The sequence below is a fragment of the Colossoma macropomum genome, unplaced genomic scaffold (assembly GCF_904425465.1).
Source record: "Colossoma macropomum unplaced genomic scaffold, Colossoma_macropomum, whole genome shotgun sequence".
In the NCBI taxonomy this organism is placed as follows: domain Eukaryota; kingdom Metazoa; phylum Chordata; class Actinopteri; order Characiformes; family Serrasalmidae; genus Colossoma; species Colossoma macropomum.
Window position 1 is genome coordinate 7,966,068 of NW_023494789.1, and position 21,484 is coordinate 7,987,551.

The following is a 21,484-nucleotide window of genomic DNA, read 5'->3' on the forward strand; positions in this document are numbered from 1 at the left end:
TATTTGCGCACCAAAAACTAATCCCTAGTCGTTTTATCTTGGATTTTATTGACCAAAATGGGACAAAAGTTTAGGAAATTAAATGCACCGAATTTTAGGTAGGAAAAAACAGGCTTTATTGGTCTATTCTGGGGTGAATCTGAGTCTACCGGAACACAACAACACTTCTATATCACAATGGAAGAAAAAGCCACACAGAAAAAAATCATTTCATTTTATTAAAGAAATGAACATTGAATGTCCCAAATCAGCTTCTGTAAACATGCTGTTTAATGTGCCACAGCTCCAGGTCTAGAGAGGCTCCGCACTGCACAGCGTTTTCCCTGATCTAACACTGATTTGACTCTTGATTGATCATTTTATTATGCATTTATTCATTCAGTTGAGTTGGAGCAGGGAAAACACTAAGCTGAGCCGTGCTGTAGCTCTCAGGTCTCAGGACATATAACTGAGCACCGCATTCACATCTTTTCAGCCTTTTCTTCTGTTCTCAGAACTGAACAGTCGGTCTGATCCATGAAGCAGGAACCCACTGCGGCTCGTCCTGCGCTCTCCTGATCGCGGTCAGCAGCTGCACACATGAGGCCTGCAGGCCATCATTCACAATCACATGATCAAAGAACTGACTGTAGTGCTGCTCCATCTTCCGGCCTGCTTCCTCTATCTCCTGAAAATCTTCATCCTGAGAGAGACAGAAATAGAGACAGAGATGGAGGCGGAGATGGAGGGAGGGGGAGAAAAAGAAAGGAAAAAAGAAGAGGTAAGAAGGGAAAGAAAAAAGAGAAGTGAAAAGAGAGAGAGAGAGAGAGAGAGAGAGAGATAGTATGTGTGAAAGTATGAAAGAAAGAAAAAAGAGTAAAGCGAGAAAGAAAGAAAAGAGAGGTACAAAGAGAAAGAAAGAAGAGAAAAAAGCAAAAAGAAGAGAAAAAAAAGCATGAAAGAAAGAAAAAAGAGTAAAGTGAGAAAGAAAGAAAAAGAGGTACAAAGAGAAAGAAAGAAAGAAAGAAGAGGAAAAAGAAAGAAAGGAAAAAGAAAGACAAGAAGAGGTAAAGAGAAAGAAAGAAAAAGGGGGAAGTAAAAAAGACAAAGAAAGAAAAGAGGTAGAAAGAAAGAAAGAAAGATGTGAAACAGAAAGAGATATAGTATGAGCAACAGAGGGAAAAAGAAAGAAAGACAAATAAAGAAGGAGAGAATATTGACGAGTAATGGTCAGACAGACAGATCAGAACAGAATATAATAATATGAACACGACACTGAAAGACATCAGATGTCTGCTGGTCAACTTCATAGTCAGATAGAATTAAACTGCATTATGAGCCAGAACACAAAAACACTGACCGCACTACGACGAGTGGACTGACCTTAAAGGGCCGAGTGGTGTAGTAGCTGGTGATTAGCTGGGAGTTCATCCGCGTTCGCTTCATCTGGTCTAAAGGAGGAGGTTTTACATAGATGACGTACGCTCTCAGCTCATGGGTCCGTACTGCATCGATGGCCTGCAGAGAAGAGGACAGCCAACGCAATAATAATTTATTTAGTAAAGTAGGAATATATTAAATGCTGACGTCCTAACTTGACAGAAATGTGGAAATAAATAAAAAATGTAAATAATCGTGAATGCTTGTGTGCTGATGTTTGTCTAATGTTTGTCTATCTGTAAACAGAAACCTTTATTCAGAAGATTCTATTTTTAGCAGGCATCAATTACTAGTCATTCAACTTTGTCATTTTGTTCACACTGTCAGAATGCAACATAGAAAAAACACGCATAAAACTGTACAGCAGTGACATTACATAGCAGATTTCAACAACAACAATAACAACAGGGCTTTTTCAGGCAGTGATTATGAAGCCACATTCATAAGCAGTAATGCTCGTGACATGTTCTCGCCGTACTTTGGCTATGTTCACGTTACAAGCCTCATCGCTTAAATCCGATCTCTCTGACACGATGATTCACACTTGTTTAGGTAAATGATTCAAATCTGTCATTAATGTGAACAAACCGGCATCCTGAAATGACCCGCATACGCACATCCTACTCAGTAACGTCACGTGAGTGAATCACATCAGCACAAACTAACGAGCAGAACAAGCTTCGCTGAAGATAATTAACTCTGATCAGCTCTCAGCTTCATTATTAGAGCGAGACGAAGGAGAAAAAGGTGAGATGTGTTGCTTTTCCACCATTTCAGGCTTTAACTTCGGTTCTATGCTGCTGCCACGGTAACGCTGAATGAGGGCACACGTGCAGTGGAAAAAAAGCACATGAATTCTGATCTGAGCTTCACATTAAGGTCGCATGGCCACGAATCGGATACGTATCCGATCTAGGACCACATATGAAAGTGGCTCAGGTGGGATTTGAAAAGATCAGATTTGCGTGTCCACACAGCCCTGAAAACATCAGATCTGAGTCATATTAGGGCAAAAAATTGGATTTGTGCCACTTCAACCTGGTAATGTGAACACAGCCTTTGAGTTTCACTTGGCTGTAATAACAGCTGCAAACTGCATATTGTCTCAGATTGCCTCAGAGACAATTAATGGGACATAAAACTATAACTTAACAAGTCAGCACACCTTCCTTGATGTAGCTAATTTACACTTCTGTTCCTCATCATTCAGGTATATATGGATTCTCAAACTAGTCATCAAAGTCCCCAACAGTCCACATTTATGTTCTACTCCAGGCACAGAAGCCTCGGTCAGCTTGGTGCTTAATAGATGTTAATAAACTATAGAAAGATTAGATCTAACCCTGAGAAATGTACATAAATAAAACTTACATAAGGCTCAATGTCAATGATACAAATCTTCCCAGCAGTTAGGACAGCCTTCACTGCTTCCACACTGGTGCCATAGAAGTGGCCTCTGTACTCTCCATACTCTATAAAACTGAGCAGATAATCACGCCACAATGTCAACTCTGAACATCTTACAGCAAAACAAAAAGATTCCATATATAGTAATAATAATCCTGCTTGAAAAACATTATATATACAGTTGCACCATTAGTTCATGCACAATTGTATAACTGTCCAGATGGATTAGTGAGTAGAGTTACCACTGGTTGTACACCATGTTCTCAAACTGATCTCTGCTGATAAAGTGATACTCTCGACCAGGTTCTTCATGGCTCTTCAGAGGCCTTGTGGTGTCTGGATGGGAGAAAAAGGCACAGTACAGAAAAACACCATGCTGTACCCAACCCTTTAATCTGTAGGATACCTCCTCAACAACCACAAGTTAAGAAGTCTGAGTGTGTATTTATACTGACGTGGTGTGGCTCCCTGGTAGGTCTTTGGGTTAATCTCGATCAGTCTCCTGCGTAACTCATTCACACCAACTCCAGAGGGACCTAAGAAAGTAACACAGCTTTTTTTTTCCAATCCAACACTTTTCAAATGTTAAATAAACAAAATGTGTAACTAAATTTCAACACATGGCCTCAATCAACTAGATTAACTCTGAGATGAGGACATTCACACCTAGCATTCATCAGACCATGTGTGAAACAAACAGGAAATTAGTCATACCTTATGTTGAGCGTCACATGAGTAATAAAAACAAAGTATTTCCATATGCTAATGAGGTAAAATTAGTCAAATTAGTAGACACAGTTTGATTCACATACAGGCATCATAGTGGTAGTTTATTTAAATAAAGAACCAATTGTTTTAGAAGTTTAAGTGTTGAATTGTTTTCCATGTTGTACCATTGAAAAAAAAACTTTAGATACATTGTCCAATACTAAATCACGCTGAATTTCTAATCCTGCTTCTAAAGTGTCACTGATGCAAAGTACTGCTCTTACGAAGCATCAAAATCCATTTGATTGCCCTCATGTGGAGAATTGTTAGCTTGCTTAAGGCAAGTGAGCAAGAGAGTGAGCGAGCAAGCAGGAGTCAACATTGCCTATTGCCTGGTTTCTTGGTTTCACAATCTGGCTCCTAATAATTCGCAGCCCGTTACCAGACTTGCCTCTGGGTGTGGATTTTTTTTCATGTTTCCCTTTTAACAAAGCACCAGAGTAATTTTCACCCTTCCACACCAGATCCAAGGCCTGTTTGGTCAGACATGCAATGCAATTCCAACTAATCAGATTTTGTCAGAATTCACCAACCGTAATAACCACGATAGCTAAAGTGACAATGTTCGTATTAAAGTTTTTAACTTTTTTTAGGGTTCAGTTTTAAAGAGCAGCACCTGATTGGTTTTTGGTACTGGAGCACGCTTGCTAAAGGGCCCATATCTTACATTTTTCTCATATTTAATTTCCCCTTTTCCCCCTTTCCCTCCTTTGTGTGGTTTTATATACAAAAACACACACAGACAATCTAAGTTTATCTTCCTAAATTGTGGGGGTAGCTGGACCCTATCCCAGAAGTCAATGGGCAGAAGGCAGAAGACACCCTGAACAGGTCGCCAGTCCATCACAGGGCAGACACACAGACATATACATTCACATACACATTCACTCCAAGGGGCAATTTAGTGTCTCCAATTGGCCTGACTGCCTGTCTTTGGACTGTGGCGATAAAGGAAACCCATGCAGACACAGGGAGAACATGAAAACTCCACACAGAAAGAACCCTGGTCACCCAGCTCTTCTTACTGTGAGACCCTCCTTACGTCCTGTATTAAACAGAGTCCTGCATTGTGCCTCATTCAAAAAGCAATCCGAGCTGAAACATTCTTTATAACCTCAGCGTGAATGGGCAGAGCTGAACCACTGTAGGCTGAATGGATGGATAAATCTGACCTCACAAAAACAACGGATTCAAAATGAAGTATTTTTGCTAATTAGTTTCCACACATGGGCTGTATACATGTTTGAGAATACATCCAACCCCTTTATTTAAAAAAGGCTAAGATTCATTCTCCCATGATATGAGCCCCTTAATGTATATATGATAAACATACACAAACTCAATTTTGGTCACACGATTCATTTGCTTGGTGGCCTGAGTGGCCAGTATACACATGCTGACTCACCCAGCAGGGCGATGAGGCGATGTGTGTCCTCTGGGTGGTGCTGGTAACGCACCACCTCCTCGTAGGGGTTGGCCAGGGCACTGTAGCAGCTGCTGGGGCAACGGAGGGAGCAGGACAGGCCTGAACCTCCACCATGGACCCTCCGTCGACAGCACAGACGCAGACTCCGCCGAAACCCAGCTGAGTCAGTGAAAAACATGCACTGTCAGTGAAGTTACAATACCAAACAGAAATAACTCCATCATACACATAAATACAGTTAATACAGTTACAGCATCAACCAGAAACAGTCACAGTAGCAACACCCACAAATACACAACCCAGCCTAGCATTACATAAAAAAGACAGACTGCCTGTTCTTTCAGGTACAATATGAGAGATGAACAAATATGAAAACAAAATTTCTTATGTTCTGATTACTTCTGAAGATATAGGAATAAACGGTTAAAATACAAACAGTGTCATTCAGAGTGGTTTAATGTAAAATCTAGAAATCTAGAAAAAAGTACCGAGCTAGAATTGTTCACAGTTCTGGTGATAGGAACCAGACGTCCTGAGAGTTTAATGCCTCTAAAAACTCTCTCACACAAAATTATTACGCTAAAAGGTTGTGAAACTCTTGCCTGATACCCGATAGATTTAGGTAAGATTTTGATCTGAAACATATCTTTAACAATTCATTCAGTGCTGATGGGTACATGCAGCGTGTTGCGAAACAAAATAGTACCCCAAAGAATTTTTGTCTGAGATTTATCACCATTTTACCGTTATCCACATCGCATATAAAAACTCAGAAGACACATGTAGATCCGCTGGACATTTTGGATAGTAAACATAAAAACCTCTGGTTCCTGTAACCACCACTGTAAGAAAATCTCAGTCAGTTTCTCTACTTCACAACAACTCTGAACGACATCTCAACTACTGAATGATGCAGAAATTCAGAAAAAAAAACAGTGAAATTCCTTTTTTCGTTTTTTTAACGAAAAAGTGAACCACTTACCAAGATAGATTCCCTCAATGTTGGTGCTGAACTCGCTCTCCTCTGATAGCCAAAGACAAACCAATAAACAAGTTCTGAGTCAAATTACTATGAAAACCAGGAATTTGGAAACCAAATGATGACTGAGGTTGTCTATGCGCTCACCTTCCCTAAGCTCCTCTTCTCAGTCACCATGCAGAATAAAGAGGAAAAACATGGTGAGGATGATGTGCAGTATTGTCTGGAACTGAAAAAACTGGAGAAGGGCTTTGGACTGACATGCATATTGTTGGAAAACAGGCCAAAGAAAGTGCCTGTGATTGACAGGCACATTAAAAAAGGCTTCTTTAGATCTACGGGTGTAGGGACAGAACAACTACTGGTCTGCCTATGAGTGTCTGTTTATAGTACAAGCTGTGTTACACATTATATTTCACACATGTATCATTTATTAAAAAACTGTTTATAACCTTTGTAATATTTTTGTGTGAAGCCTACAAGTAAGCGATTTTCTGTTCATCGCCCCTGACGTAGGGCTAGGTATTTTTAAACATTGTCAATATTGATATACTAATAATATCAATACCAAAACCTTTGAATTCCCGAATGATACTTTTTTGATACCTATTTTAATTACAAAAATAAAAGTGGGTGTGGTTTAGAGCAGAAATAAGAGAGAGCTGCATGGAGCGGAGATTTTTACTGAGAGTATCAGATTACAGATTAATCGAGAAGTGCTGACATTTACAACATGCATACATGATGCAATTAAGACAGCCAATCAACAGTCTAAATTTCGAAACAAGCATGCTTATTGGACCATGGATGATGAGCTCACAAAGAATTACTAAGGTACTAAAATCCAGTATGAGAGAAAGTTTCAATAATCAGTAGTACTGAAGTAATTTGGTCAGTACCATAAAAATATTGAATTTTGATACGCAGTCCTACCCTAGAATGTGTATTTTTTAAAAGTCTGTCTTAAACATCGGTGCTGTGGGTCAGCTCAGGTTGGGTTGGGAAAGTTCTCGGGCTGAATTCAGGTGGGAGCAAAATTTCCGGCCCGCTTAAAGCTCTAATTCACAGTGCCGCTGGCTTTTATGTACCCTCCTCATGGTGTCACAAAAGTCATGGCATTTAAAGACATACGGATTTTGGGTAACATGCATTGCATATTATTTAAGTTCAAACTTCATGATAGACTCTCAGTCTAGTCTAAAAAGAAAGGACTTACCTACCAGATTCAAAAGCTTCCTCATCTGTAAGAACAGTACATTCCATTAGTGAACGTGTCTCATGAAGACATAATTTCAAGATTCTTATACACTGAATAAGATCTGTACCTGCTTCTATGAAGGTCACATCTATCGCCAATATGTCGTCCTCTGAGGAAAGGAGAAATTGGAGTGGAGGACAGGAATAGAGAGGTTAAGCTGTATGAAAACAAGAGGCTTTTTATTTCGACAGCACTGTCAGTGAATGTTCCTCACCTTCGTCCACTGTGCTCACTGCAGATTAGCAGAAGAGATCAACACATCAGTATGAGATTATGATGGTTCATGCTGGGACATTAACTGCTATGTTAGTAAAGGATAAGCTGGGCGATTTTGTACTTAAACACACAAATCTTGTTTAGATATCACTCACACAGACACTTTACTACTGACTTGTATTGCCATACCTAAATTAAATGGACGTAGTCTACATAATATACAGGTATATGCTGTAAATCCACTAGAAAACCACTAGGATTTGTGTGTATCTGCTTTAAAATACACAGTGATACGTATCTCTGTTACTATTATTCTATGTGAAATGTAGACAGCAAAGTATTGAATTGACATTGACACGCAATTCTGAATGTCAGTGGACATAAAACTGTCCCTCACTCATCATCAAGCTGACTGACAAACTGAAAAATGCAGCCATAATGTGTCCTAATGAGATCCGAACACCTCCGCTAGATCATAGCAACAGTGAATAACCCTGTGCACCACAGACAAGCTTTCAAAATGGTTGCATATGACTGTAAAACATGCAATATCTGTTTATAATACTGTACCCCACACACAATACTGTAGCATATTAGAAGGTTTTGAAAGCTTGTCTGTTGTGCACAGGATGCACAGGGTTTGCTGCACGTGACACATTGGGAAAAAACTTCCTGTGCATTAACACATTTTATATTATATGTTTTATTTTTTCCCAATATGTTTGCAGAAAAATATAATATTTAAGTGCGTTCTCTGTACAGTGGAGGATGTCTCTGTACATTCTGAAGATGTGTTAACTTATTTTTACTGAGAAAATCAACAAAACATGTAATTTGACCAGAGGTGTTCAACCTTTTGCACACAACTGTATATGTAAATATAAATTATTATATTATACACCTGATATGCCAAGTGTTGGGAGGGAGTGGTGAAATTTTACTTATCCCATCATTACCTTTAATAGAAATAAAAAAGAAATTCTATTCTAATTTTCTGCTTAAGTTAGTCGAACAGCCAATTTCTATTTGGTGTCCAAACTTTGCTTCTTTAGTTTTAAAATGGAGCTATGAGGCTAATTTGCTAACAAACACTAGAAGTCCACATTCACCCAAATCGTTTCTGTAAGTACAACCAGAGCCGGTTTTTATAAGGAGCCTGGCCATTTCCTATTTCCCCCGTTATATCAAAAACATGACTGCAAAACAGCAGAGGGCGCTGCGAGGGAGTACTCAATGAATGGGAGTAAACGGAGCTCAACAGCTAAAAAACGAAAAGTTAAAATAGTTTCTAATCACTCGCTCAGAACGTTTCTTTAATATTAGAAAGCAGAAGAATTTATTTCACTAAAAAAGCAAAGAAATCTTACCTATATATTTCCTTTTTTCTACATTAAACGGGTTTTGGGCAGCAGGGCACTAACTTTGCTGCTACTGAGAGCTGATTGGTTGGCAAGCGGAGCGGCTCATTGACTGTTTGCACTTACAGATGTCATGAATGTACATGAGCCGCTGTTTTAAAATTCTATAGCTTGAGTTTAAAAGGTCTTAAAAAATCTAACAGCAGTATTAAAATGTTTTATGCTGTTCTGTGTTCAGGAAATAAATGTATTCTTTTACATTAAAAATGTTTAAGAATTTATAAACTATGATTTTGCTCAAATGCTCCATATCAACCCATTCATTTTGGATTCGCTCAGGAGCGCCCCCTAGTGTTTGAGAAACCAGGAAGACATTACAGAGTGATAATTCTCCTCTCTACAAGTTCTCTGGTATAACCCCAAAATGTCTCTCAAACCACTCAAACTACATTCAGGTCGTCACATGTCAATACAGTTTATGACAAAGTATGACTTGAACTATAAAAATTAGCAAAATTTCACAGTGTAGCTGGTAGCGTTAGCCTCATAGCTGCTAAATTTGGATAGCAAACATGTCTCGGCTGTTTAAATGAAATGTTACTTCTACTTAAACTTAGAAATACACTAAATGAACAGCACATAACTGGAGTAATGTTAGTTATTAATTTCTGAAATAAATGTAGGTAGGTGTTTTTGTTGTGTGGCACTACCAAGGCTAATCTTGCTAACAGCACAACATACCTACTTCAGCCTAGATCACACCACTGCTAAACCCCAGTATGGCATTAAAGATGCAGTGTGCAGGATTTAGGGGGATCTATTAGCAGAAATGGAATATAGTACACAAAACCATGTTTTCATTGGTGTATCATCACATGTGACTATGAATCCCTGTGTTTTTTAGCTCAGAATGAACGCTTCATATCCACATAGGGAACGGCTCCTTTTCCAACAGAGGCCGCCATGTTGCGCCACCATGTTTCTACAGTAGGCCAGAACATATGAACCAAACACCAGCTCTAGAGATCCTTTTGTGTTCTTATGTTGAAACTGCAGCTTGAATTTGGTGTCACTACAGCACCGGTTGATTGATTCAGAAAGAAGTAGAATCAGCGGTTGCTGCCATTGCTGACTAACCACTTAAGTTTAAGAACCCAAATTTTGACAAATAGAGGATCATACTTATTATTTAGCACAAGAAAAAGCGAGAGAGGGTAAATCCTTGTTGTCAAAGAAGCGAAAACATGAAGAAGCAAAACAAAATTGTGACAGGCGACAGCAGAAAACCTGACGGCCACCATAGGTTTTACTACATGCTTGGAAAGGTGGGGTGAGGATAGGGTATCAGAGCTGGTTTATGAGGAGGCTGGCCGCTTCCTATTCCCCCCATTATATCAAAAACAGGACTGTGAAACAGCAGAGGGCGCCCGCGAGGGAGTCCTCAATGAATCGGAGTAAATGGTGCTGAATGACTAAAAACGAAAAGTTAAAATAGCTTCTAATCACTCGCTCAGAATGTTTCTTTAATTTTAGAAAGTAGAAGGATTTATTTCACTAAAAAAACAAAGAAATCTTACCTATATATTTCCTTTTTCTATAGTAAACGGGTTTTGGGCAGCAGAAGGCGGGTATTACCGCTAGTGAGTGCTGATTGGTTGGCAAGCGGAGCAGCTCACTGGCTGTTCACGCTCACAGACCTACATGAGGTGCCGTTTTAAACTCCTATAGCTCGAGTTTAAAAGCTCTTAAAAATATAACAGCAGTGTTAAAATGTTTTATGCTGTTCTCTGTTCAGGAAATGATTGTATTCTTTTACATTAAAAATGTCTGAGCATTTATAAACTGTGACTTTGCTCAAATGCTCCATATCAACCCATTCATTTTGGACTCGCTCAGGAGCGCCCTCTAGCGTTTGAGGAAACCGGAAGACAGAGTGGTAATTCTCCTCTCTACAAGTTCTGTGAGGGTATTCAGTTAGTTGCAATCTGCAACCTCACCACTAGATGCCGCTAAATCCTGCACACTGCTCCTTGAAACAATAGCACTGCAAAAATTACACACAATTGTGTGCTCAGAACTAATGAAGTATTCTGGTTCTTTTATTATTCATTATTCATTATTCACTACTAAAAAAGCACAGCACACATACAAACATAGACACATAATCTGTACTCACAGGTTTTGATGCAGGTGTGAGGTTGATATGGCTGCGACCACCAGAATTCTCTCTGCTTCCTGTACACACCAGACAACCCAAACAAACTGAGAATGTGGAGAATCTTAAAGGCGCCACATTACATATTAATTCACTCTAAAGGAACACTCCAACCAAAATGAAAAATTTAACCATCTCTACATCTCATCTCCTACAGAGGTGCCGCATTTCTAGAGTGAGACTTTGATTTAAAGACCAAGACAACACTCTTCTGATGATCTGTTTTTAAGGTGGGAACTTCTGAAAACTACAGCTGTCTTGGCGTGGATTATTAGGGGCGGGCTGTTCGGCTGAAGCGTTTTTTTCAGTAGCTTTTGAAAGCAGAAAGAAGGCAGGGAGCTAACATTACTGCCACGAGGCCAAATATCTTATTGTAGCCATATAACTGTAATAACTGTTTCCAGATCATCATTACAAAGGAGAAATTAGATTACTCGAACAACAGAAATGACTCGTTAGCCCCAGATAGCGAGCATATATCGGCCCACTGGTTTGAAAAGGTCAGCACCCCACTGACTGTTTGCCGCTGCTGGTCCACCCTCGGACCACCCAGATTATTGTTCTGCATACAAGCTCTAACTAGTTTTTAATCTTCTCAAACAGATTTTAAATGCACAGAGACTTTTATTTTAGAAAATAAAAACTTTTTTACAAAGTTTACAAATTTTACAAACATCCAAGAGAAAAAAAAATAATGAAAAAAAATCAGTAAATTGGACTGTGAGTGGAAAATGAGTGATGATGAGTTGGCTTTTGTCTAATACTCCGCTTAACCGCCAGTGGACCGCCGGAAAACGCTGAGTAAAACGCCAGTGGGCCGCCAGCTTTGCCATTAGCGGGCCGACAGTGGACCACTGCCCTCTTGCTATCAGTGATAACTCAGTTTGGCTTCTTTTTTTCTGGCTGAAAGCATAAAAACTTGTCTCTGGTGTCCATTTTAGTGTTGAATAAAGATACAATCACTGTTTTCTTCATAGTTTTGTTCAGCAAGCAAAGTAACACTTTAGTTACACTAAAGCTAGACTGGTTGTATTTATTAGCCTCTAGATCAGTGGCTAGGCTAGCAGTCAGAATTGGTTGACATCACCAATGATGTATTTGTGTTATGGGAATTTTAGCTGTTTTTATACTATTTAAGACCTTGTGAGTTTCTGTTGTTCATTTAAGTTTTAATATTTTACTGAACTGACACATAGAGCACAATTTCACAACTAAAAACTGAAGTAAAACTATTGAAGTCTATTTATTTTTTTTACCACATAAAATTATATCAGCTGATCTTATTAGTTATCAGATTTTTTAGCCCCTTAGCTTCCTTGTTATCAGTGACAAACTTTTCATGTCAGTCTGGCCCTGTTATTCAGTCATTTGTGACCTGTGCGATCGAGAGAGCTTTAAGCCTTAACCCTTAAGCCCTTATCTGACCTCTTGAGCAGGGAGGAGGAGGGGATTAGGCCAGCGCAGGCGGAGCTACACGGCAGTTTCTTCGCCTGCCACCAGAGAGCGTCTGTCTGGTCCACTATCTCCAGCAGATCCCCCCTCCTGAAAGCCATGCCAGCGTCCGCACAGGGGATGGCCGGGTCCTGCTGGGGGCTGTAGTCCACCAGGGCACGCACATACAGCTGAGAGTGAGACAGAACCATTAAGGCCCATATACAGCATGTACTACACATGGTACAATGCCACTTTTCCCCCAATTCCAATACTGAAACCATACATGACAGCTAATACCAACAGTAATCCAATATTTTAGCATCAAATAATACTAAGCTTTAAAATGAGCTATTTTAATGACAAAAAACAGAGTTGTAGAGTAGTAGCATCATAATAGAGTCATTTTACACACAAATCATCAATAAACTGGTTGTAAATGATTGGCTAATAATTCCAAACTTTTGAACAATAGTGTACTTTAGGCTATGTATGTCTATTGTTTACCTACCACTATTTACCTACTTTACTTTGCTTGATATTACATTGCACTACAAGCAATTATGTGATGTTGATATTTCAGGCTAGATTTGTTACAGCACCGGAAAAAATAGTTTTTTTTCCCTCTGATATCTAATCCAACAATTGCTGCTAATACTTCCCCAATACTAATATTACGTATTAGGTTATTGCCATTGCTAGTATTTACACAGAGAAAAGACTACAAATAGACTTTGTCGTTATCAGAGCATGACAACAATGCACTTTATCAGAAACCCTTGTACTTCCACTCGGTAGCCACTGAGTGGTTCACTGTATAGGTGTGCAGTTATAGACTGTAGCCTGTCTGTTGTCATTAACATTTTACAAGCCCCCCCTCTACCCTATTCATTACTGGTCAGTTTCTGACCACAGAACCCATGTTGTCCAGATATTATTAAGGTGGTGGACCATTCTCAGCACAGCAGTGACATGGAAGGGTGTATATTGCCGGTGTAAGTATATCAGCCACAGCACTGTTGCTCTGGCTTTTCCACATATAGACCTCTGAAGTCTGTGGTTGGTGTCATACCCATATTAGGAAAACATGTCTATGAGAAAAATAAATAGCCTTTTGGAAAATGACAAATTTTGTGGTTGCACCAAGCTGTAAATTAAAATTAAAATTAAAATGTTCTAAAATTGATACTTTTGGTCCTGTACATTCTTCTTCCAAGGCCAAATCCCGATTTACCCCTTGCCCCTACTACTTAGCCCTTACCCCTCTGTTTCGCGCGTTCACGCCTACAGGTAGGGTGTCCCCATTTTTGATGAGATAGAGGGGTAGGGTGAAGTGATTGGGCTAGTTGGCCCTCCAAACACAGGTTTTTCAGAGGCTCACTCCAAACAGGGTGTGGTGAGAAACCAGCAAGATGGCTGCGCAAACGACCAAAGAAACCCACTAATGTAAACATTTTCTCCGTTAAAAAATATGATAACCATCATATTGTCTTAGTTCAATATTGTTTCAGTGTATTATAGTCCTTTTCTTCATAACAAGCATATAAACCTGCTAGTAGTATGCTGATGTCTGGGTAGCTAGCAAGCTAAATGTCCCGTTCCAACTTAAATGGTGAATCGCCAGAATGTAACTGCTGCTCCATTTAAGGTGGAATGGGAAAATACGAACAAAAAGCTGGTGAATAGCTGACTTCAGCTTCATACCACTGATGAATTAGGCGTGGACGATAACAAATAATTGTCACATCCCCCTCTTAGAAGGTTGAATGATTCCCTAAATTGAACTAAAGACCAGCAGTGAGGTTGCCGAACTTTACCCTCCTCTGCTACAGGGGAAGATTTCAACCACTACCTCTTGTAACTCAGTTTCAAGGGGCAAGGTGACACTGAAAAACAAGGGGTAGGGGTTAAAATAAGAAATGGGATTGGGTCCAAGTGTCACTGGATGTTCTGAATAACAAGGTCCTTTAGCAGTCGAAATAGGAATAATACTACATACACACTACCAGAAAGCTACCAGCCCTGCACACTGAAATGACATTGCATGAAAGTAAGTCTACTATTAAACTTCATCAATATTGTATGCCAACTCAAACTGTAGACAATTACTGCCAAAGCAAATACCACAGTGGATAAATTCATTGAATTTGTGGGGTATTTTGGTGAGGTTGCCCATTTTATCATGTCAATTCAGTGCACAGCTGCGTTAACTTGCATGTAGCAATAGTCATATTTCAGCTCCTTAACAGCCTCAAAATTAGGAGGATCAGATGTCCCTGTGGCAAACGTATCAATTTTGGAAGATTTTATTTGCCACTGATTGATAGCACACAAACACACACACACACACACATTTTCTAAACCGTTTATCCTTCTGGGTCGCAGGAAGAGCTGGAGCCCACCCCGGCTGCCATTGGGCGGAGGGCAGGACACACCCTGGACAGGTGGTTTATAGCAGAGATTCAAAATATTTTAAAATCTTTTTCCCTTCCAGACAACCAGCTTAGACCTACATATCCTAATATGGACACAACACTGAATACAGAATACAGATACCCAGGTCTGTAGTTGATGAGGTAAACAAACAGGTACACAAACACACTTAGAAATATACTGACCATCGTTTGGTTGTTTACAGGTCTGTCAGTGATGGGGACCACCTTAAACATGACAGTTCCATGGGAATGAGCCTGTTGGGGACAAACGGAACTGATCAGGCTACATCAAACCAGCTTTAAAATAATAATAATAATAATAATAATAATAATAATAATGCAATGAGAGTGCTGACCAGTATCTGTATTATCTGCTCTGGTTCCAGTCCAAACACTGGATGGCCGTTCACCTCCACCAGTCTGTCTCCTGCATGCAAGAGGCCTGCAGCATGGAAACAGCAATACAAACGACATGCACTCCTGTCAAAAAGCACTGGACGCCAACCATTTTGGTAAAACTATTTGCTGTATGCTGCTCTTCCTTCGCATACAATCAAACATTCACTGAAGATGCTATTGACACAACGTCACTGGACACCTCAACACGCTTGGAGGAGAACGCTAACTGCCAATTCTGTTACATCAGCTAACAGATGCGAGCACTGGCTAGCATCAGGCTGAGTGATGGCCATCCTACCTAGTCACAGAGATTATGATCTCTTGGACTTTGTTGACAGTCAAACTCACAATCTTCAATTGACAGAGCCAATGCTTTAACAGAAGCACCACTCATGAGCCCTCAAACTCAAAATATTACGAATAATGTTGGGCATCTTACACTCGAGGTATAAACAGTTGATATGAAGGTTCCAGACAGGACTGAAATCACAGAGATACTCTGAAAATAATTACTAAAAATAACAATAATTTCTTCCCCATCCAAATATAAACTAATCTCATCTGAATAATACTTCAGAAAATGCAAGCATTTTAGTGGTAAATGCCCATCTTTTCAGCAGCACTATAGAACGGTACATTCTCACCACTGCGGTCAGCCAGTCCTCCGTGAATAACTCGAGCCACATAGATCTCTCCTGTCGTTTCATCTCTTCTTATCGTTGCTCCCTAAAAGACAAAGCAGACACATAAAACTTCATAATCTCAAAATGAATGAATGTACTTAAAGGGGCATTCGGGCCTAAAACTAGCATTGATGCGTTAATTGTTGTGTTACATTCTGTAGCCCAGTATTGTATCGTTCTGCCTCAATGGTTTCTCACAATTCTTGATTTTGTATCCTATTTGTTTCCGTCCATCAGTGTTCTCTCACTACAATACCCACTATGCATTATGCAGATACATCATTTGTCCACTGGAAAATCCAGTGATGTTAAGACTAATGACATTTGGCGTTCCAGCAGTAACATTAGCTACCTGGCTCCCTTCTGCATTAGCCAGCTTGCAGAAACCAAAACAATTCTAACAGCCCACCCTCATTTATCTGCCTCAGTAATTCCTTCCACCTTCAAGAAACATCATACACCAATCAGGCATAGCATTATGACCACCAGTTTTTAAACACCTCAGTGTCACTGCTGGACTAAGAATCGTCCACCAACCAAAAATATCCAGACAACAGCGTCCTGCGGGCAGCGTCCTGTGACCACTGATGAAGGACTAGAGGATGACCAACAAAAACTGTGCAACAGCAGATGAGCTATCGTCTCTGACTTCACATCTACAAGGCGGACCATCAAGGTAGGAGTGTCTAAAAGAGTGGACAGTGAGTGGACACAGTGTTTAAAAACTCCAGCAGCACTGCTGTGTCTGATCCACTCGTACCAGCACAACACACACTAACCCACCACCATGTCAGTATTACTGCAGTGCTGAAAATGATCCACCACCCAAATAGTACCTGATCTGTGAGGGTCCATGGGGGTCCTGACCACTGAAGAACAGGGTAAAAGGGGGCTAACAAAGTATGCAGAGAAACAGATGGACTACAGTCTGTAACTGTAGAACTACAAAGTGCACCTATATAGTAAGTGGAGCTGACAAAATGGACAATGAGTGTAGAAACAAGGAGGTGGTCATGATGTTATGCCTGATTGGTGTACATCATCAAAAAGGGTTTTTCCTAGTCTTAAAACAGGAAAATCTCCCTTTTGAGACTATTTTGGCACCTCTGTTGGAGGCGAGTAGTCATGTTTACAGATGATGTAGTAGTGGTAATGTTTTTCTTTTAGCCAAAGTGTCTCTTTAACATCTAAAAACTCTGAGATAGAAATGGAAGCAAGACAGACAGATGGCAGTCACACTGAGTGATAAGTCAATGAATGAATGGTTTTAAGCAACAGAAAAGATGAAAATGAAAATGAATGTCCAAAGAAGAGCAAATGACGATGATGACAATGAGGATGAGCTGAAGAAGAGAAGAATCTGCTGAATGAAGTAATGAGGAAATAAAGAATATAAAAGATGGTGAAAGTGAGTATGCCGATGGTGCTTATGAAAACAGAATAAAATCTGTAAACTAACACCTTATTTCTTCTTTTTCTTCCTCTTTTTCTTTCGGTCAGAGAGGCATCCTATTCCACTGCTGCTGTCCCTGTGATTTTGGGTGGAGTTAGACCTCCCCAGGCCATTGGGCATGTCACCCTGTCTCCTTGGAGATAAAGGTGATGGCTTTATCTTGACTCCACCTTTTGGTGATGCGCTGCTGGAGACAGGCTGAGATAGTCTCCCTCGAGAGGCCACTGGATGCTCCAGGAAAATGCTGATGGAGCTGGAAGAAGAGGAGGAGGTAGAAGAGCAGGATGGGCAACGCGAATGGCGAGTAAGTGCAGAGTGGGCCTGACCAACATGGGCATTAGTAGAGATGTTTTCATCCCTCGAATGCTGTGCACTAGCCAGTGCATTGGCAGTGGTACGTGGATTTGCATTTCCAAACTGAGTGGACACTGCAGCATTGCCAGCATTTCTGTCCTTAGATCCTTCAGACGTTTCCTCAAAGTGTACTGCCAGTGTCCGTGGTGCTGATGCTGTGTTGCTAGTGCTTACCGGGCCCTGCAGCTGTGCAATGGCAGGTACACTGACACAAAGATCTGCATCTCTAGACTGAGAGGACATAGAATTTCCAACTGTAGGTTCTTCAGATGTTTCTTCTGGATCTGCAGTTCTAGATTGAGAGCACCCTTCCATACGTTCTTCAGAAGCTTCCTCTGATGTCTGTGGTGCTGAAGCTGCACTACTAGCTGCAACCAGTCCCTGCAGCTTCTTCACCACCTGGGCCAGCATAGCCAGGGCCTGAGCGTTCTCTTGGACGCTCTCAGACATGCGCTCTGTGGCAGCGGCCATCCTCTGGCCTAGGAGATGGACGTCCTGCGAGCTACGTTCCATACAACTAGCTGCCTGCTGGACCGTGCTGCGCAGCTCATCCAGGCTGTCCTGCTTGGCCAGCTCCACTGGAGGGTTCCCCATGGCCATCATTACCCGATGGCAGTGCATGGGGCTGGGGGGAGCTGTGCGGGCATAGCGGGCAATTCTGGGTGGGAGAGGAGGGGCGTGTGAGGGGTAGCAACGGGGAGTTAGATAAGAATGTGGGATGTGGGTCCATGGGGAAAGAGTACAATGTGGATGGACAGGCAGTATGGGGTTCCCTATATGACAGGCACCCTCAGCGCCCATGCCATCAATAAAGTCGTCTCCAAAGGAAAAGAACAAGTGACCAGAAGAAAGGAGAAGAAAGATGGACAAAGCTGATTAGGTAACGCAACTTGAAGCAACACCAGTCAAATACTGAACACTTGAACTTCATTACTTACCAATGACTACTGAGCTACAGACACAAGGGACGGAGCAACTGAGGCTCCTGTCCCAGAAAGCACTGCTCTGATGACACAGTTTGCAGCTGCCAGCACGTTTGGAGCAGGGATGAGTCTTCAGCTGGACAGGCTTAGGGGAAGAAGGTACTTCTGCAGGACTGTTAATGACTTTCTGTGGGGTTTCGTGCTTTTTGGTACAAAGACCCCCAGATTGCCTTTGGCGGGTCAGCTTACGCAGGGTGTCCCAGTGGCTGCGGATGCCCCTACCTACACGACTCTTCTTCAGAGGACATAAGACTTTAGTTATCCACCAAAGCAAGCAGCAAACAACTGACAGATGTGAGAGTAAAGCCCAATAAGGTACAACGTGGAACACAGCTTGGAACATCTAGAACGTAATATTTAAGTTACGTATTTATGGGAGTGAGGAGGCCTACACAAGTTTCTTTAGGGTATAAAGCTTAAGGGAACCTAAAGCCATGTTTTCTTTATAATTACGTTTATTTTGCTCTTGTGGGAACACAATACAGATGTACAGAGCATACCCTGTGAATAATGTTCCAGTGCCCAATAAAAGACTGATGTATTTCACCAAAATTCTCCTTTCATTTCGGACTGGATGATCCTAATTTTGGGTACAGCTTATGGAAGCATTACTTTCTCCAATTGCAAGGCTGATGTGGTAAAATTTCGAGAACAAAGTCGTAATATTTCTAGATAAAAAGTCGATTTGATTATCATTCTCATTGTCTCCTGTGAAACTACATGCCCTCTTCGAATGGGACTGCAATCTACAAGGTTAACTACTGGTAGCCTTTTAGACGCCACTGCCTGCGAGTTCTCCTTCAACAAAAGAGACAGTTTCCTCAGAGTTCGTCTGGTTATTTATTCTAAATAAACACAATTTCTTGCACAGCCATTTCAGCCATTTCTTATAGTAATTCCAGTGGTGCTGATGTGTGAGGACACTGAGTATTTCTTTATCGGAGAAATCGATACTAAAGTATAACTCTACCAACTCCTCAACGTCCCTAATTTTAACAGGAAGAGGCTGCTACCTTCTTTTTGCAAACCCTTTGGTCACAATATTGTGACTTTTCCTGGTAATATCCCACTTAATGTTGCAATTCTACGACTTTTTCTCGAAATATTACGATAAATAAAGTTAAATAAGTACGATAAATAATATTATTCTCAAAATATCATACCGTACCATTTTTTATTTTGAAATATTACGACAGAAACTGAGTGAAAGCTAATCACCATGCAAAAGCTAATCTAGCGTGCATAACTGAGCTATCAAGCTAGCTCATCTGTCTGTAAGTCTGTCTTTTGTCATTCTGTGAATGCATTCTCTGGATGTACCATCCAGCAGTACCGCAACTAAACATGGTACTTTAGGACATTTTTTTTGGTGAGTGGACACAGCGGTGTGTAGAGCACCAGACACATATATATAGAGCCCCTTTTACTCATTTCTCCCTGCCGCCACAACTGTGTTTAGTTCTTCTTCAGTAGAGCAGAAGATTGGAAGAGTTGGGCAGAGAGATGTCAATAAAGCATGGTCATCGGAATGTTAGGCCTCTCCCAGACGGTTCTCAGACAGGTCTGATCTGTGAATTAAGCTTTTTTTAAAGCAGCATTTTATCATATTTCTTATTTCTCTTTTTTATTGAGTACTTTAACCTCTTAAAGAGTAACTACACCCCACTATTTTCAGCAACTCCACCCCTGGCTCAACTTTGAAAAATGCTCAAACATGAGAGGGGCACCGGGGGGGCTGGGCTGCTGTGTTTTTAGAGCTAGTGTACGTTAGCTATCAGAAAATATGGCGAGTGACAGAATCAAATGGCACTTTTGCAACTTCGAGGTCTTACAAGGTTGACGATTTTTCTCCACCACCATCCCCATCTTTGATGAGGGAAGGTGTTTCTGATCAGGCAGTGCGTCTTGAGCTTTAACAGTATGAGACACTGACTCAAGTTGCCAAAGAGTTCCCCCTCAAATTCACGTTCCCCTTCATAAATCGAACCATTGAGCGCTGCACTCACTGAACAGAAATCAAAGTCAAGCAACACTGGAAAAAAGGAAAGCAAAAAAAGAAAGGCTGTACGGACAAAAGGTTGACACAGTCAGTAACAATAGTCATTTAACATTAACCTTTCCTGAACCATCTCACTTTCTGTAGTTCCAGTGTTGCTTGCCGTTGATTTCTGTTCAGTGAGTCGCGCCTGAGAGTTCAATTTGTGAAGGGAAACATGAATCGGATGCAACAGCTATATGGAGACTCCTTCAAGTTACCTAATCATACATTGAATATTATCAATAAATGTGCTATCACTACATCATTATTACAAACTAAGCTTAGATTAATTGGGTTATTTACAGTTGGTACAGACATCTGCCATATCGCAGCCTTGTGAGGTGGTGCTGAGGGTGTTTAGCTCAGCGTGTGAGTGTGGTTACCTCCTCACTCTCTGCTCCTATGCCTTCATATTTATGAGAGCGGCATGAGCAGGGTGTCATCAGGGGACGGTAACATTGGCTGATTGATTTGCATACTGGGATGTGTGATCGTACTTTGGTACGAAGACACGTCATCCGTGCCTATAGCAGAGTTGAACCAGAGGGGCACTGCAGAGGCAGAACTGACCATGATAAAAATGCTATTTTACAGTTTAGAAAGATGTTTTCACATTTCAAGCAAGGCTGGTGTTTATTATTATTACAGAGCAGTGTATTTCA

At 40.8% G+C, this 21,484-nt stretch overlaps 1 protein-coding gene across 1 annotated transcript in view; it reads right to left on the minus strand.

The window, feature by feature from the left end:
• Positions 1-230: 230 nt before the first annotated feature.
• mpp4b (membrane protein, palmitoylated 4b (MAGUK p55 subfamily member 4)) overlaps positions 231-21,484 on the minus strand; it is a 25,993-nt gene continuing 4,739 nt past the window's right edge. The window contains exons 6-21 of the mRNA XM_036569500.1: positions 15,956-16,037; positions 15,269-15,354; positions 15,096-15,167; positions 12,472-12,668; positions 11,008-11,066; positions 7,472-7,489; positions 7,325-7,366; positions 7,220-7,240; positions 6,147-6,161; positions 6,003-6,044; positions 5,000-5,179; positions 3,282-3,362; positions 3,069-3,162; positions 2,791-2,899; positions 1,363-1,497; positions 231-682 (exon numbers count right to left, since the gene is read on the minus strand). Coding sequence (XP_036425393.1) covers positions 491-682; positions 1,363-1,497; positions 2,791-2,899; positions 3,069-3,162; positions 3,282-3,362; positions 5,000-5,179; positions 6,003-6,044; positions 6,147-6,161; positions 7,220-7,240; positions 7,325-7,366; positions 7,472-7,489; positions 11,008-11,066; positions 12,472-12,668; positions 15,096-15,167; positions 15,269-15,354; positions 15,956-16,037 — 1,425 coding nt within the window. The 3' untranslated portion in view covers positions 231-490. The remainder of the gene's footprint in view (positions 683-1,362; positions 1,498-2,790; positions 2,900-3,068; positions 3,163-3,281; positions 3,363-4,999; positions 5,180-6,002; positions 6,045-6,146; positions 6,162-7,219; positions 7,241-7,324; positions 7,367-7,471; positions 7,490-11,007; positions 11,067-12,471; positions 12,669-15,095; positions 15,168-15,268; positions 15,355-15,955; positions 16,038-21,484) is intronic.